The sequence below is a fragment of the Peromyscus maniculatus genome, chromosome 1 (genome assembly GCF_049852395.1).
Source record: "Peromyscus maniculatus bairdii isolate BWxNUB_F1_BW_parent chromosome 1, HU_Pman_BW_mat_3.1, whole genome shotgun sequence".
NCBI classification, from domain to species: Eukaryota; Metazoa; Chordata; class Mammalia; order Rodentia; family Cricetidae; genus Peromyscus; species Peromyscus maniculatus.
In genome coordinates, this window is record NC_134852.1 from 198,580,339 (window position 1) to 198,595,035 (window position 14,697).

Below are 14,697 nucleotides of genomic sequence, written 5' to 3' on the forward strand. Positions count from 1 at the left end.
GTTCTCGCTGACCAAAAGCGCCCCTCTTTACCTGCTCCAGCACCCCCGAGGGCTACCACCCGACCCAATTCGGTCATTCGCCCAAGCACGGCTCCGAATGCCGCTGTAACCCCTGTCACCCTCCAACCACCCAGACCCGGTACGGGAGACCGGCTATTGAATCTTATAGAGGGCGCTTACTCAGCCCTCAATGTTACCAGCCCAAATCGGACTCAGGAGTGCTGGTTATGCCTAGTTTCCACACCTCCCTATTATGAGGGGGTGGCCGTAGTCGGAAGTTTCACCAATTCCTCTTCACCCCCATCAGGATGTGCCTCAACACCTCAGCATAAGCTTACAATCTCCGAGGTGTCAGGACAAGGACCAATTTATCAGGGAACGTGTTTCTATAGTTCAGACCTTGGTATTGACCCAACAATACCAACGACTCAACCAAGTGGGAATGGAGCCACATCCCTATTCTTCCCCATGAATGGAGGATTCCATTCCCTGAGATAAGAAAATGGGGGAATGAAAGATCCCAGCATACTAGCTTAGCCTAACGCCATTTCAAGTAAGGTCTGAAAAGCGCAGGGTGTCTACAGCCGGCCTCCTGGCCCCAGAAAAGGGTACTAAAGGTCAGAAAAACAACTTGGAGCCAGGCAGCAGGCGTGTCAAGCTCGGGGAAAAACCACGAGCTGCCCTGAGTTTGAACCCGGCCTCATTTGAATCGTCCAATCAGAGCCCTGTAAACCATGAGTTGCCCTGAGTTTGAACCCGCCCTCCTCGTGCTCCTGCTGCCCGACCCTATAAAAACCCTCCGCTCCAGCCCGGGGGCGCGCCAGTCTCTTGAGCTTCTTGAGGGACTGTGTTGCCCCGGGTACCCGTGTTCCTGAATAAAGCCTCTTGCTGTTTGCATCTGACTTGTGGTCTCGTGTGATCTCTGGGCGAGGGTCTCTCCAGAGGGAAGACTGCCTTCGGGGGTCTTTCATGTCTAGTCCCTTCTCCATTTGGTAGAGCTGGCTCAGGCTGGACTAAAACCTTCAGTTTCCCTGCCTACTCCCTAGAGCAGCTATACAGGTGAGAGCTACCTGGCTTGTGGCTAGAGATCTTTTTAGAACAGACTGACTTCCCGGATGGAGATTTAGTATTTCAGATTTGGGGAGAAGTGGTCTCTCTCTTTTAAGACAGGGTTTCTCTGTTAAACTCAGCGGGCCTCGAATGAAGAGATCCTGTCTTTGCCTCCCAAGCCCTGGGTTTAAAGGCATTTGCCACCTAATGAGAAACTCTTGTTGGAAATAAAGGTTTTCTAAACTGGGGCTTGTGTCCATTAAGTGTTTCAGTGAAGCCCCAGATTAGCTTGGTCACAGCCTACGGCGTGGGCTTGAATCATTTTTGTTTGTTTGAGACAGGGTTTTTGTGTGTAGCTCTGCCTGTCCTGGAACTCACTCTGTAGACCAGGCTGGCCTCAAACTCAACAGAGAGACACCAGCCTCTGCCTCCTGTGTGACCACGCCCCACAAACTATTTTTTTTAATGCACATATGTGGATAGAACCACCTCTGGGAAACAGGGAGATAACAGTTCTCTTTAGGAGAAAGGCGTGCCTGTTTTGAGGGAAGTGAAAGGGTGTCCACAGGAAATGGGTCTTTATTCCTTCCTGAGAGATGACTATTGTAATCTAAAAATGGCTGATACTAGAGTTATGACAGAATTCAGTGTGACTCCTGATTTAGGGAGAAAATATTTTTGTGACTAATAAGAGTGTATTGCTTTTTGATTCAGGTTTCATACATGATCCTTTTCTCCTAAAAGAGCTGTCCCCTCACTCCATGGAACTGTGTGTGGGAGGGATAATTAGTTTTCTTGTAACCTAAGTATGACTGGCAGGCAGTTGGGGGTATTAACACCATTGTCACCACAATGAGCAACTTTTAAGGATCCTCGTGGTTTGAGCCTGGGGCTGGGTGGTACCCCTGGGTGTGAACGGTAGGAGAGAAGCCGTTGTCAGGGGTGAGAGACGAGTACTGCAGTCCGTTCGTTATTGTGGGATCTGAGTAGCAGCCGGGGCTGGGAAAACGACTGTGGAAAAAAATCCATTCAGCAAAGACAACACACGGGAAGTCACAAGTTTTCCCGCCACCGCGGGAGCGTGACCTCTGACGCAAGAGCCCCGCCTTCATAATGGGCGGTCGGCTGGCCCCGCCCTGGGCAGGATGGCGACGCACTTGGGACCGGAAGGAGTTTATAGACGTCGCCTGGATCCTGCCTCCGACGCGGAGGGGGAGCCGCCTCGTCCAGCCCCGCGCTTCCGCTGCGCGCCGCGCGACGTGATGACGACAGCGGACCCGCCCCCTGCCCTGGTGGTGCTTCAGAGTTCCTGAGTCGTGCAGCGTGCGCGACGGTAGTGACGCGTTTTACCGGGAGCATGGCGGATACCGGCTTGCGCCGCGTGGTTCCCAGCGACCTTTATCCCCTCGTGCTCGGCTTTCTGCGTGATAACCAACTCTCGGAGGTGGCCAGCAAATTTGCAAAAGCGACAGGCGCTGTGAGTCCTGGGTTTGGTCCGCGGACCGGGTTGGGACGACTCTCCAAGAATGTAGGCCTTGACATGCTTAGGAGTCAAGGAGGGAAGGTCTGGGGTCTGTCCGTCCGGTGTCTGCGCAGCCTCTCTGCTGACCGTTCTAAAGCTTGAGGCCCCGGCACCCCCCTCACGTGTCTGACTAGTGGTCCTTTCTGCTTTGACTTGGTGAGTTTTGGAGTGGCGGCAGGCGTGGGTCCCTCGTGGCCCAGGTCATGTGGCTGGCAGCCTAAGATGAGCAAGCGCCAGGTCCCACTGGGAGCATTGGATTGTCGGTGCCTGGGTCTTCTGGTGTACTTTTTGGTTGGCCTTACCATTGTTCGTAATTTAGCCTGAGACTAATGAATGCTAGGATTTTGCTTTCATTTGTTTTTACAAAAGGAAACAATGATTGTGGGGTTAGGATGCTTTCAGTGTACTCTAGGAGGAGTGAGCGTCATGTCTGCCAATTTTCACTGAGCCTGGAGCTTTATGTAGTGAAATAAAACAAACTCAGGCTTTGGCCAGGCTCTGCGACTTTCTACATGTATGACCACGGCAGCCTTCTTTTGTTTGAGACAGGATCTGTGTAGCTCTTGTGTAGTAGAGGATGGCTTTGAACTTCTGTTCCTCGTGCCTCACCCTCTTAGTACTGAGATACAGGGATGTATTAGCATGCCTGAACATAGCAGGCTGTCATTTAGTTTACAGGATTTCGGTTTTTGTTTGTTTTGGTTTTTCAAGACAGGGTTTCTCTGTAGCATGGCTGTCCTGGAACTTGCTTTGGAGACCATGCTGTTCTCGAACTCATACCATCTGCTTAGGCTTCCTGAGTGCTGGGATAAAAGCTGTGTGCCACCATGCCCAGCCTAATTTACAGAGTTTGGGTGCATGAGATTCACCAAGAGAAAATACTCAAAAGTAGTAATCCCATTGTAAGTAGACAGGAAGCAGGACAGCTGTTATGGCAGTTTGATCCTGTGTAAGAGCAATGGAGGATTGGGGGAGCTGTAGTGTTCATGGAGGCACCATGCAAGACTAGACCTGTGCTCTTTTTCCAAGGATGAAACCATGACTAAAAATTTAGGTTATGCCATGTCGTGGTGGCGCACGCCTTTAATCCCAGAACTTGGGAGGCAGAGCCAGGCGGATCTCTGAGTTTGAGGCCAGCCTAGTCTACAGAAGGAGACCCAGGACAGACACCAAAACTACACAGAGAAAACTTGTCTCGAAAAACCAAAAAGAAAAAGGAAAAAAGAAACAGGTTACTTTTGCCTTGCTTTTATTTTTGAGACAATGTCTCATTGTGTAACCCTGGCTAGCTGGAACTTAGATGCAGACTACAGTGGCCTCCCAGAAGTGCTTCTGCCTCTGGCTCCAGTGTTGGGATTAAAGACTGCACACCTGGCCTGCGTGTGTGTGTGTGTGTGTGTGTGTGTGTGTGTGTGTGTGTGTGTGTGTGTGCGCGTGCGTGCGTGCATGCATGCGTGTTGCCCCCTCCTGTTTCTGTAGCCCTTCCTGGCCTGGAACTTGGTTGGTAGGCCTTTTGGTCTTCTGATCCTCCTGCCTTAGATCCCGAGAATCTTGGGTTAAAGTCACCATACCTTTTGAGGTAGGCTACTTCATTGTAGCAAAATGAGGGGATCTTTGCTGCAAAGGGAAGGGGTCAGATCAGTCTCATAATAAAGGAGTTCCTTCAGCCAGGACAGTTTGGCATGTGATCTGGTAATAAGTGCCCACTCCTTTCCCTACGAACTCTTATCTGGTGAACCATCTTCCAGTGCCTTTTTTTCTTCTTTTTTCTCTTTCTTTCTTTCTTTCTTTCTTTCTTTCTTTCTTTCTTTCTTTCTTTCTTTCTTTCTTTCTTTCTTTTTTCTTTTTTTTTTTTTTTTTTTTGAGTCAGGGTTTCTCTATGTAACAGCCCTGGCTGTCCTGGCTCTCCCGAACTCACAGAGATCTGCCTAGCTCTGCCTCTGGAGTGCTGGGATTAAAGGTGCGCACCACCACTGTCTGGCTTTTTTTTTTTTTTTTTTGCTTGTTCTGGAACTCACTATATAGACCAAGCTGACTCAAACTCAGATCTACCTATCTCTCCCTTCCAAGTGCTAGGATTAAAGGTATGTGCCACCACACCTGGTGCCTTTATTTTTTTCCTCCTGTTATGGGGTTTCTCTGTATAACTTTGGAGCCTGTCTTGGAACTCTGTAGACCAGGCTGGCCTTGAACTCACAGAGATCAGCCTGCCTCTGCCTCCCAAGTGCTGGGATTAAATGCCTGCACCACCACCGCCCGGCCACCTGGTGCCTTCCTAGAAGTTAGTTAAGCTCACAATGGTGGACATTAGTGCAGGTGCCTGCAGAGGTTAGAGGTATCAGAACCCCCTGGATCTGGAGTTAACAGGTATTTATGAGTCTCCTGGTGGGTGCTGGGAAATGAACTCAGGTCCTCTGGAAGAGTAGTATGTTCTCTTAACCATTAAGCCATTTCTCCAGCCTCTCAGTTAATACTCTATCAGTATTATTAATTGCTGAAATCTAACACATTGAAACATATGGATGGAAAGGTTTAGGAGTAGATATACTATATCAGAAGTAGCCCATTTTCTTATGCTCAAAGCCAGGATATATGTAAGTGGGTTTTTTTTTTTTCCCCTCGAGACAGGGTTTCTCTGTGTAGCTTTGGGCCTTTCCTGGCCTCGAACTCACAGAGATCCGCCTGCCTCTACCTCCCGAGTGCTGGGATTAAAGGCGTCCACCACCACCACCACCACCACCACCACCACCACCACCTGGTGTAAGTGGAATTTTTTTCTCCTAATTTATGCAAGTAGTAAGAATCTTATGAAGATCTAGCATCACTTTCAAATTGAGTAGGTAAGTAACAGATAACTTTTATTTATTTATGTTTTTTTTTGAGACAGTGTCTTCTACATAGCCCTGGCTGTCCTATAACTGTCTGTTGGTCAGGCGGACCTTAACCTCAGATCTGCCTGCCTCTGTCTTGTAGGTGCTGGGACCACGGCTGGCTGATAGATTGCATTTGACGAAAGAGTGGCAGAATCTGACTAGGGAATCCTAGCGTTTCTTTAACTCAGCCGCTTTTCTTGCAGACGCAGCAGGATGCCAATGCCTCGTCCCTCTTGGACATCTATAGCTTCTGGCTCAAGTAAGCTTTCCTTGGTACACTTGGGCTGTCTTCTCCCCAGGTGGGCTGGGCTCTGTGTCTTGGTTGAGAAGGCCCTGATCCCTCAGAAGTCAGCCTAACCTACATCAGCAGGTCCACCACAGCCTCGAAGCGGAAATCACAGTCAAATGGACCAGTGACCAAGAAGGCTAAGAAGGAGACTTCCTCCAGTGACAGCAGTGAGGACAGCAGTGAGGAAGAGGAACAGGCCCAAGGGTCCTCAGCAAAGAAGCCCGGTAAGGCGGTGCAGGGTGGGGTGCTTGGGGAAGAGCATTCCACGACACCTGCCTGGACAGCATGGTGAGCCTCTGGGCACCTGTACTTGTGTTCAGCCGGACCTGCCAAGCGAGCCAGCGTGCCGCAGCATGCGGCGAAGGCAGTAGCCAAAGCTTCAGAGAGCAGCAGTAGTGAAGAATCCAGCGATGAGGAGGAGGAAGAGGAGGACAACACAAAGAAGAAGCCTGTCCAGGTTGGTTTGCAGCTTTGGTTGTACAGAGAGAAGGCTTCAAAAGAATTTGGAAGTTAAACCTAAACTGGGCATCTAGCTCATGGTCGCCGTGGTAGAAGCTGTTCAGTATGGAAAAAATTCTGCGGGTTTTTTTTTTTTTTGGTTTTTCGAGACAGGGTTTCTCTGTGTAGCTTTGCGCCTTTCCTGGAGCTCACTTGGTAGCCCAGGCTGGCCTCGAACTCACAGAGATCCACCTGGCTCTGCCTCCCGAGTGCTGGGATTAAAGGCGTGCACCACCACTGCCCGGCGATTCTGCGGGTTTTTGAAGGAGATGATAAAGTTGAGGTCTAGAATGGTGGTCTCCAAGTTACCTTCTCTACTCAGGACTGTTGTGTTCTTCGAGATATGTGTAGGGCCCTGAGAAAACAGGTGTTTTGTTGGGAGCTGGTGACAAGATTGTCAGGAGCAGGCCAGTTTTATCACGTGGTTGAATGTTTTTCACTGCTTAGCTGTGTGTTGTGTCTTCCTTTTTGCATGCCCATTCAGTAGGCTCTTAAACAAAATTAAAGGCATCTTGGGTGCCTATTGAGTGCCCAGGAGCTCTTGCTGATTGCCCTTGGTATGTTTTGTTTTGTGGGTTTTTAATTTTTTTTTTTTTTTTTTTTTTTTTTTTTTTGGTTTTTCGAGACAGGGTTTCTCTTTGTAGCTTTGTTCCTTTCCTGGAACTCACTTGGTAGCCCAGGCTGGCCTCAAACTCACAGAGATCCGCCTGGTTCTGCCTCCTGAGTGCTGGGTTTAAAGGCGTGCACCACCACCGCCCCGCTTTTTGTGGGTTTTTGTTTGTTCCAGATGGAGCCTTTTTATGTAGCCCTGGCTGTCCTGGAAGTCTCTGTGTTGACCAGCTGGCCTTGAACCCAGACCCGCCTGCCTCTGCCTCCCAGTCTGACACTTGCCGCCATCTTTGTTTTCTTTAGCAGAAGGCAGTCAAGCCCCAAGCCAAGGCAGGCAGAGCGCCTCCTAAGAAAGCTGAGAGCTCTGAGTCTGAGTCGGACTCCAGCTCCGAGGATGAAGCACCCCAGACCCAGAAGTTAAAGACAGCTGCGGCAGCCAGAGCTCAGCCTAAAGCCTCAGCCAAACCAGGTATTTCTGTCCCCAGGAGGGTAGCTGGAACCAGTGGGAAATGGCATGGTTGCTGAATTACAGGTCTTCATCACTTCTCTTTAGCCGGGGCATGGCCGAAAGGTCTATAATCTCACCTACCCACAACAGTGTAGTAGGTGGACTGAATGTATAAGGCAAGCCTGGAAAACTTACCAAGACCCTGTTCCAAAGTTTTAGGGCGAAATGTAAGGCTGGGGATATGCAAGACTGTGGTAGAGTACTCACCTTGAATGTGTGAGGCCCTGGGTTTAGTCCTCAGTACTACACATGTGTACCCCATCAGGGATGGTACTGTATACCAGTAACCCCTATAGACATATTAGGATTACTGTAAATTCAAGGCCAGCTTAGTCCACTTATCAAGTTCTTGGCCATCCAAAGAGGGGGAAAGAAATCAGAAATATAATTAAGTAAAATTTTATGGTTGGGGCCAGTATATAAGAAAAGCAGTGATTTTACCAAAAAAGAAAAAAAAAACATTTTTGTTCTTGTTTTTATTTACTTATTTGTTTGTTTGTTTTGAGGCAGGGTTTCTTGTGTAACAGTCCTAGCTGTCCTGGAACTCACTTTGTAGACCAGGCTGGCCTTGAACTAAGGGAGCCACTTGCCTCTGCCTCCCAAATGCTGGAATTAAAGGCCTGCACCACTACCACCCAGCAAGAAAAACTTTTTTTTTTTTTTTAAATTTGCTTTTTGCCTAGCAACCCACACCACTCTTGAACTGATTGCTCTTTAGTTGAAGGGCTGAGCAGCAATTAAGTTCAAGGACTTCCTATCTCAGCCTCTTGATGGCTAATCACCAATACATAGCCATGATGCCTATGTAACTGCTAGGCTTCAAGTTCAGGTCATCAGGCTTGGTGACAAAGACCTTTATCCGCTGAGCCATTTCACTGGCCTTAACATGGACAGAGACTCTCTAAGTCCTGTGTTGTTAACAGGATATTTTTGGATGTCTCCCAGTTTGTCTTAATATCTCTTTGCTTCTCAGCAGCTAGAGCACAGACTAAAGCAGCCAATGGCAAGGCAGCCAGCAGCAGCAGCAGCAGCAGTGACGACTCGGAGGAGGGGGAGACGGCAACAGCACCCCCCAAGAAGGTTAGGGTTGTGACTATCAAGGATGAAGTGAAGGAACTACCGGGTGTTCTCTCTGCTCATGGCATTGGTTGGATTTGTTTTTTGTTTTTCCAAGACGACAGTTCCTCTCTGTAGCCTTGGCTGTTTTGGAACTAGCTCTGTAGACCAGCCTGGCCTCAAACTCAGAAGGATCCACTTTCCTCTGCCTCCCAGAGTGCTGGGATCATAGTCCTGAACCCCCTACTGCCAGCCTGATAGGATTATTTGGGAAGATATTTTCCTGTAATGTAATTTTTTTCTCAGGTGCAGACTGTACCTAAAAAGCAAGGTGTGGCCAAGGCACCAGTGAAAGTAGCTGCCACCCCCGCCCAGAAGAGTTCTAGCAGTGAAGAGTCTTCCAGTGAAGAGGAGGAACAGAAGAAACCCACGAAGAAAAAACCAGGTGATTGGACATGGGGCATCAAGCTGTATAACCCGCCTGTAAAACTAAGTCCTCATGGCCCAACAACTAGCTTCTTCCAAAAAGAAATCCAGAAAAATAACCAAGAGGGAAGCCACAATGCCTCATGTAACCCAGACTCAGAAATGACTTATTCATCCCAGCCCACATTCTGCAGAAACTAGTAAGCCCCATTTCTAGACAGAGAATTGAGGTCCTTATTTTATTTTGTGGTGCTAGAGATTAAACCCAGGACTTCATGCATACTATGCAGGTTCTGTACTTAGAAGATACATCCTCAGTCCTGGGCACCTATTTGATTTTGTCTGTCTGTCTGTCTATCTATCTCTGTCTACTTACTTTCTTTGAGACGGTGTCTTACTGTGTAGACCAGGCTGGCCTGGAACTCACAGAAATCTGCCTCCCGAGTGCTGGGATTAAGGGGTGTAACACCACTGGACCTATTTTATTTTTATTGTTTATTTGAAATGTTTTCCCTCTGTAGCCCAGGCTGGCCTCATTCACAGTGATCTTCCCCCGTTAGCCTTATGAACCACCATGCCTGGCAAATGCATATTTCAAAACTATTGTACCTTTTAAATAGGTCCCTACAGCTCCGTCCCACCACCTTCTGTTCCTTTGCCAAAGAAGTCCTTGGGAGCCCAGTCTCCAAAGAAGGCCGCTGCGCAGAAGCAGCCTGCAGAAAGCAGTGGGGACAGCAGTGACGAGTCGGGTGAGTCAGGCTGTAGTCAGACTTGACAGAGGTGCTCTGTGCCTCTCTGTACATTGTGACATTGTTTCTGTTGTTCTCCTGCTTGGCTTGCCAATCTGGACCCATCTAATGTCACAAGTTCTCCCCAGATTCAAGTTCGGAGGAAGAGAAAAAAGCCCCTGCTAAAGTGGTCCTCTCCAAGACACCTGCCAAAGCAGCTCCAGCGAAGAAGAAAGCAGAGAGCTCTTCAGACAGTTCAGGTAATGCTGCCCAGCCTGTGGGCTGCTGGGATCTTCATTGTGTGGGGATGCTGTTACAGGGCTCCCCTGAATTTGATTTGGGGAGCTGTTCATTCTCTCCTCTCTTATGTAGATTCTGACAGTTCTGAGGATGAAGCTCCTACCAAGCCAGTCAGTACCACCAAGAATCCCTTAAGCAAGTCCGCTGTCACTCCCAAGCCGTCTGTGGCTAAGGCAGCTGCAACTCCTAAGCAAACTGCAGGCAGTGGCCAGAAAGCTCAGACCAGAAAGGCTGACAGCAGCTCCAGCGAGGAGGAGAGCAGCTCCAGCGAGGAGGAGACGGCAAAGAAAACTGTGACAGCCCCCAAGTCCAAGGTGACCGCTAAAGCAGCACCTTCTCTGCCTGCCAAAAAGGCTCCTCAGGCTGAGGACAGCAGCTCTGACTCAGACAGTTCCAGCAGTGATGAAGAGGAGAAGACACCTAAGCCTGCAGCTAAGAAGAAGGCCGCGGGAGGTGGAACCCCTTCCAAAGCAGCCCCTGTGAAGAAAGCAGCAGCCAAAGAGAGCAGCAGCTCCTCCGAAGATTCCAGTGAGGAGGAGGAGGAGGAGGAAGCGCCAGCCAAGGGCAAGGGCACTGCTAAACCACAGGCCAGCAAGGCCAATGGCACACCGGCGCCTCAGAACGGAAAAGCAGGGGAGGAAAGCGAGGAGGAAGAGGAGGAGGAAGAGACGAAGAAGGCAGCAGTGTCCAAGCCAGGTCTGGATCTGTAGAGCCACCCCTGGGTTTTGTCTTCCGTTACTGGGGTGGACTCGGAGGGACGTAGACAGGGGACGTTGGCCTCCTGAGTGCTGGGTGCAGGTTTCTACCAGGCCTGGCTTTTGAGTCTGGCCTTTTGTTTTGTAGGTTCAGGAAAGAAACGGAAGCAGAGTGAGACATCAGAGGAAGCAGGGACTCCTCAAGCTAAGAAAGTTAAGCTCCAGACTCCCAACACGTTTCCAAAAAGGAAGAAAGTACGTTGCTCCACAGTGCTCTCAGAATCCAGCCCTTAAACCATAGAGGAAACCCTGGGGCCACCTTGACAGTCTGGCTTGACACCTCAGGCCTATAAGGAGAGCTGTTAAATAACCACCTCATCTTAACTTGTATTTCCTTCTCTAGGCAGAGAAAAGGGCGTCTTCCCCGTTCCGCAGGGTCAGGGAGGAGGAGATTGAGGTAGATTCCCGAGTAGCAGACAATTCCTTTGATGCCAAGGTGCGGAGTGTTGGGCACTCTTGGGACCGGGAAGGGAAGGGCAGCTTTGGCTTAGGTGCTGGAACCTCATGGGTTCAGATTACCTAGACGGGACAATCCAGGGAGAAGGTGACAGGGCTTGGGGGTCGTCTTCTGTGTATTAACCTCTCATTATTTACCAGCGAGGTGCAGCTGGAGACTGGGGTGAGCGAGCCAATCAGGTTCTGAAGTTCACCAAAGGCAAGTCCTTCCGCCATGAAAAGACGAAGAAGAAGCGAGGCAGCTACCGGGGAGGCTCCATCTCTGTCCAGGTCAATTCCGTCAAGTTTGACAGCGAGTGATCTGTGGTCATCTTAGCGAAGAAAGGGTGATGGCGCAAGGCTGGCCAGTCACCTCCAGTGGACCCAGAAACTCAGTGCTGTTAGGAGAGGGTCTTGGCAAGGACAGATTTGAGAGGTCCTGACTGTCATTACAGTCTCCAGTCCTTTTTTGTTCCGACTTTTGTACGGGTTTGTTTTTGAGTGTTGTCTTTGCCTTCCTGTTCTGTGGGTCTTCATACTGAGAAGTTTGTATATTTTATATTAAATCATTTCGTAGAGATTTTTGTTGTGATTTTCAGAGATGAGTTCCACAGATTAAAGTCTTAGCTATGGCCCAAGACGTAGCAAAATGTCACATGGTAAGACTTTTTCTCATTGGAGGATTCTACTCATGTGAGTGCACACATCCACATTTTATTCCTCCTTCCCTGGAAACCACGGCGGGGCACTGGCTGTTAATGGTTGTGGTTTTGTCTGTTAAGCATGCTGTGTGCTCATCTTCATTCACTGGGTCTGAGACTGACGCTTTCAGAAGCCAGCGTGCATCTACAACTTTGGGGGATAAAATTGCTGTTCTTGGATATAACAGGCAGTGCCTTTAATTAATTCCAGCACTGTGGGGGGGACGGGTGAGGGAGGGCAGAGGCAGGCAGATCTCTGGGTTCCAGGACAGCCAGGGCTACACAGAAACCCTGTGTGTGTGTGGTAGGGGGGCATTGACAGAATTTTCGTGTGGTGTGAATGTAACTGTCTTGAGTATTTTGTTTTCAGTAATTATTGCTATTACATGTTTACAGTACATCTTAGTTTTAATTTCAAAGCAAGCTTTTCTGACATTGAAAGGCATTTTCAACAACTTGACTTTTACTGCTGTTGATACTAAGTTCATGGCCGTGTTTGGTTGTTTTTAACATCATCAAGAACTGAATGACATAATGTTTAATTATTTCTGTCTTGGTAACAGTAGTGACACAAAATTAATTGGTGTGATTTCTGCATGGTTGAAAATCACCCGTCAAAGAAGTGGAAATGACTAATTAAAATCCCCAGTGCTCAATGTGAAGTAGGTACAGTGGGTGCATCCCAGGAAACCTGTGGTAAGGAGTCAAACCTTACAGGGACTGGGGCTTGAGAACAGCGTTGAGGCATCTGCAGAGCATTTTGTCTAGAAGTTGCTACATGGGAGTGATTGTCTTGTTTAAGTTGGTCCTCTGGACTAATTGTTAGTACCTTATCTATGAAGTTACTGATCTAACTAACTGGGAGGGCTACGAGGCATCTCGGGACAGTGTGCTTGCCTAGCATTCATCAGACGCTCGTTTGACCCCTAGCACCCCAGGAAATAAATAAATACCTAAACGAGCAGAGATCCCTGGGCCAAGGGAGTAAGTAGATTATAAAGACATAGGATGTGACATTGGCAGCTCGACCAGAGTGAGTGAGGGAAGGGAAGCGCCCGCCTGGCAAGAACAGACAGCAGGTTTCCCGGATGAAGTGAAGGCGCCAAGGATGGCCTCCTGTGATTAGTTCCCAGTCACCTGGTGACTTGTTCAAAGCTGGTTTTCTGTGGCAGCTCCTTGAGGAGGAAAATGTGCTGATGTCGGCATGGTCAGAGCTCTACGTCTTACTACAGAACAATAAACTGGATGGTCTATGATGTATTCAGAGTTTTATTTTTATGAGTGTAAGGCCTCATAGCTCTGTAAACAGCAGAACAAGGAGGGGGCCAGGGTTGGGACCTGTTTGTGAGCTCACTGCAGAGGCTTCTTGGGCAGCAGTTTTTTGTTTTTAAGATGGTGTCCACCATGCTTAGCTCTTCTTCAGGCTTTAGTTCAGCTAACGCACAGTTCAATTGGGAGTTCACAAGGTGGCCTATAAGCCAAATCTTGCTACTTGCATTTGCATCACCTAGGGGCTAAATGATGTTTACATTAAAATGTGACCATGGACAGCATTTGATTACGGAGGCCAGCCTGGTCTACAAAGCAAGAACCAGGACAGCCGAGGGTACACAGAGGAAGAGGGGGGAAAAAAGAGAAAAAGCCTTATTTTGGTTTAGGTGTGCAGTAATGCAAACCTTTGATCTCGGCAGAGGCAGACAGCACTTGAGTTCAAGGCTAGCCTGGTCTACATAGAAAGTTCCAGGGGCTGGAGAGATGGCTCAGAGGTTAAGAGCACTGGCTATTCTTCCAAAGGTCCTGAGTTCAATTCCCAGCAGCCACATGGTGGCTCACAACCATCTGTAATGAGATCTGGTGCCCTCTTCTGGCTTGCAGGGATATGTGCAGACAGAACACTGTATACATAATAATAAATAAATGAATCTTTTAAAAAAAAAAAAAAGTTCCAGACCAGACTATGTAACATTTTTACTTTGTAAAACCTTTTAAATTTAATCTTTTCAGCTGGCCAGTGGTAGTGCACGCCTTTAATCCCAGCACTTGGGAGGCAGAGGCAGGTGGATCTCTGTGAGTTGGATGCCAGCCTGGGCTACAGAGTGAGTTCCAGGACAGGAACCAAAGCTACAGAGAAACCCTGTCTGGGAGGCGGGGGGAGGCAGTTTGCTGTAAATTGAGTCTTTTTGTTCATGTGTGTTGGTGTTTTGCTTGCATGTATGTGCAAGGATTTCAGATCCCGAGAACTAGGATAACAGCTGTGAGCTGCCATGTGGGTGTTGGGAATTGTACCCAGGTCCTCTAGAAGAGCAGCCGGTGTTTTTGACTGCTGAGCCGTCTCTACAGTTCCCATAAAACCTATTAAAAGTTAGACTTACTGGGGCTGGACAGATAGTTCAGTCAGTAGTTAAAAGCACTTTTGTACTGGCAGTGGTGGCGCATGCCTTTAATCCCAGCACTCGGGAGGTAGAGGCAGGCGGATCTCTGAGTTCGAGGCTAGCCTGGTCATCAAAGTGAGTTCCAGGAAAGGCACAAATCTACATAGAGAAACTCTGTCTTGAAAAACAAAAAAAAAAAAAAAGAAAAGAAAAAATATATATCTGGGGTTGGAGAGATGGCTCAGTGGTTAAGAGCACTGACTACTCTTCCAGAGGACCTGGGTTTGATTCACAACACCCACATGGCAGTTCACAACTGTCTGTAACTCCAATTCCAGGAGACCCAACACCCATGCCGAAACACCAATGCACATAAAGTAAAAATAAATAAAAAAAAAAAAGCACTTTTGCAGTGAACCTTTAAAGACTGCATCCAGCCTAGCGGTGGTGGCACATACTTTTAATCCCAGTACTCAAGACAGAGGCAGATGGATCTCTGTGAGTTCCAGGCTAGCCTGATCTACAAAGCAAGTTCCAGGACAGTTAAGGCTACACAGAAAAACCCTGTCTCCAAA

The 14,697-nt window shown here is 48.5% G+C and overlaps 1 protein-coding gene across 12 annotated transcripts; it reads left to right on the top strand.

Annotated features, from left to right (window-relative positions):
• The first annotated feature begins 2,188 nt into the window (after positions 1–2,188).
• Nolc1 (nucleolar and coiled-body phosphoprotein 1) lies at positions 2,189–13,010 on the top strand. 12 transcript variants are annotated; one of them, XM_042264550.2, is made up of 13 exons: positions 2,189–2,527; positions 5,649–5,704; positions 5,813–5,958; positions 6,055–6,191; positions 7,145–7,310; positions 8,323–8,429; positions 8,712–8,850; positions 9,452–9,580; positions 9,709–9,819; positions 9,932–10,555; positions 10,703–10,809; positions 10,958–11,050; positions 11,212–13,010. In XM_042264550.2, the coding sequence occupies exons 1-13, from the start codon at positions 2,408–2,410 to the stop codon at positions 11,368–11,370; spliced, it is 2,094 nt and encodes a 697-aa protein (XP_042120484.1). In that variant the 5' UTR covers positions 2,189–2,407; the 3' UTR covers positions 11,371–13,010. The 12 variants fall into 12 exon arrangements, with proteins under 12 accessions (XP_042120484.1, XP_076419318.1, XP_076419321.1 ...); XM_076563203.1 differs by having other exon boundaries at positions 5,816–5,958; XM_076563206.1 differs by having other exon boundaries at positions 5,816–5,958; positions 7,148–7,310.
• Positions 13,011–14,697: the final 1,687 nt, after the last annotated feature.

Bases quoted from the DNA above. Each gene is read 5' to 3' on its own strand.
- Nolc1 (XM_042264550.2), top strand. From the start codon at position 2,408: ATGGCGGATACCGGCTTGCGCCGCGTGGTTCCCAGCGACCTTTATCCC. The intron at 6,192-7,144 runs GTTGGTTTGCAG...TGTTTTCTTTAG, and splicing joins CAAAGAAGAAGCCTGTCCAG to CAGAAGGCAGTCAAGCCCCA. The intron at 10,556-10,702 runs GTCTGGATCTGT...TTTGTTTTGTAG, and splicing joins GGCAGCAGTGTCCAAGCCAG to GTTCAGGAAAGAAACGGAAG.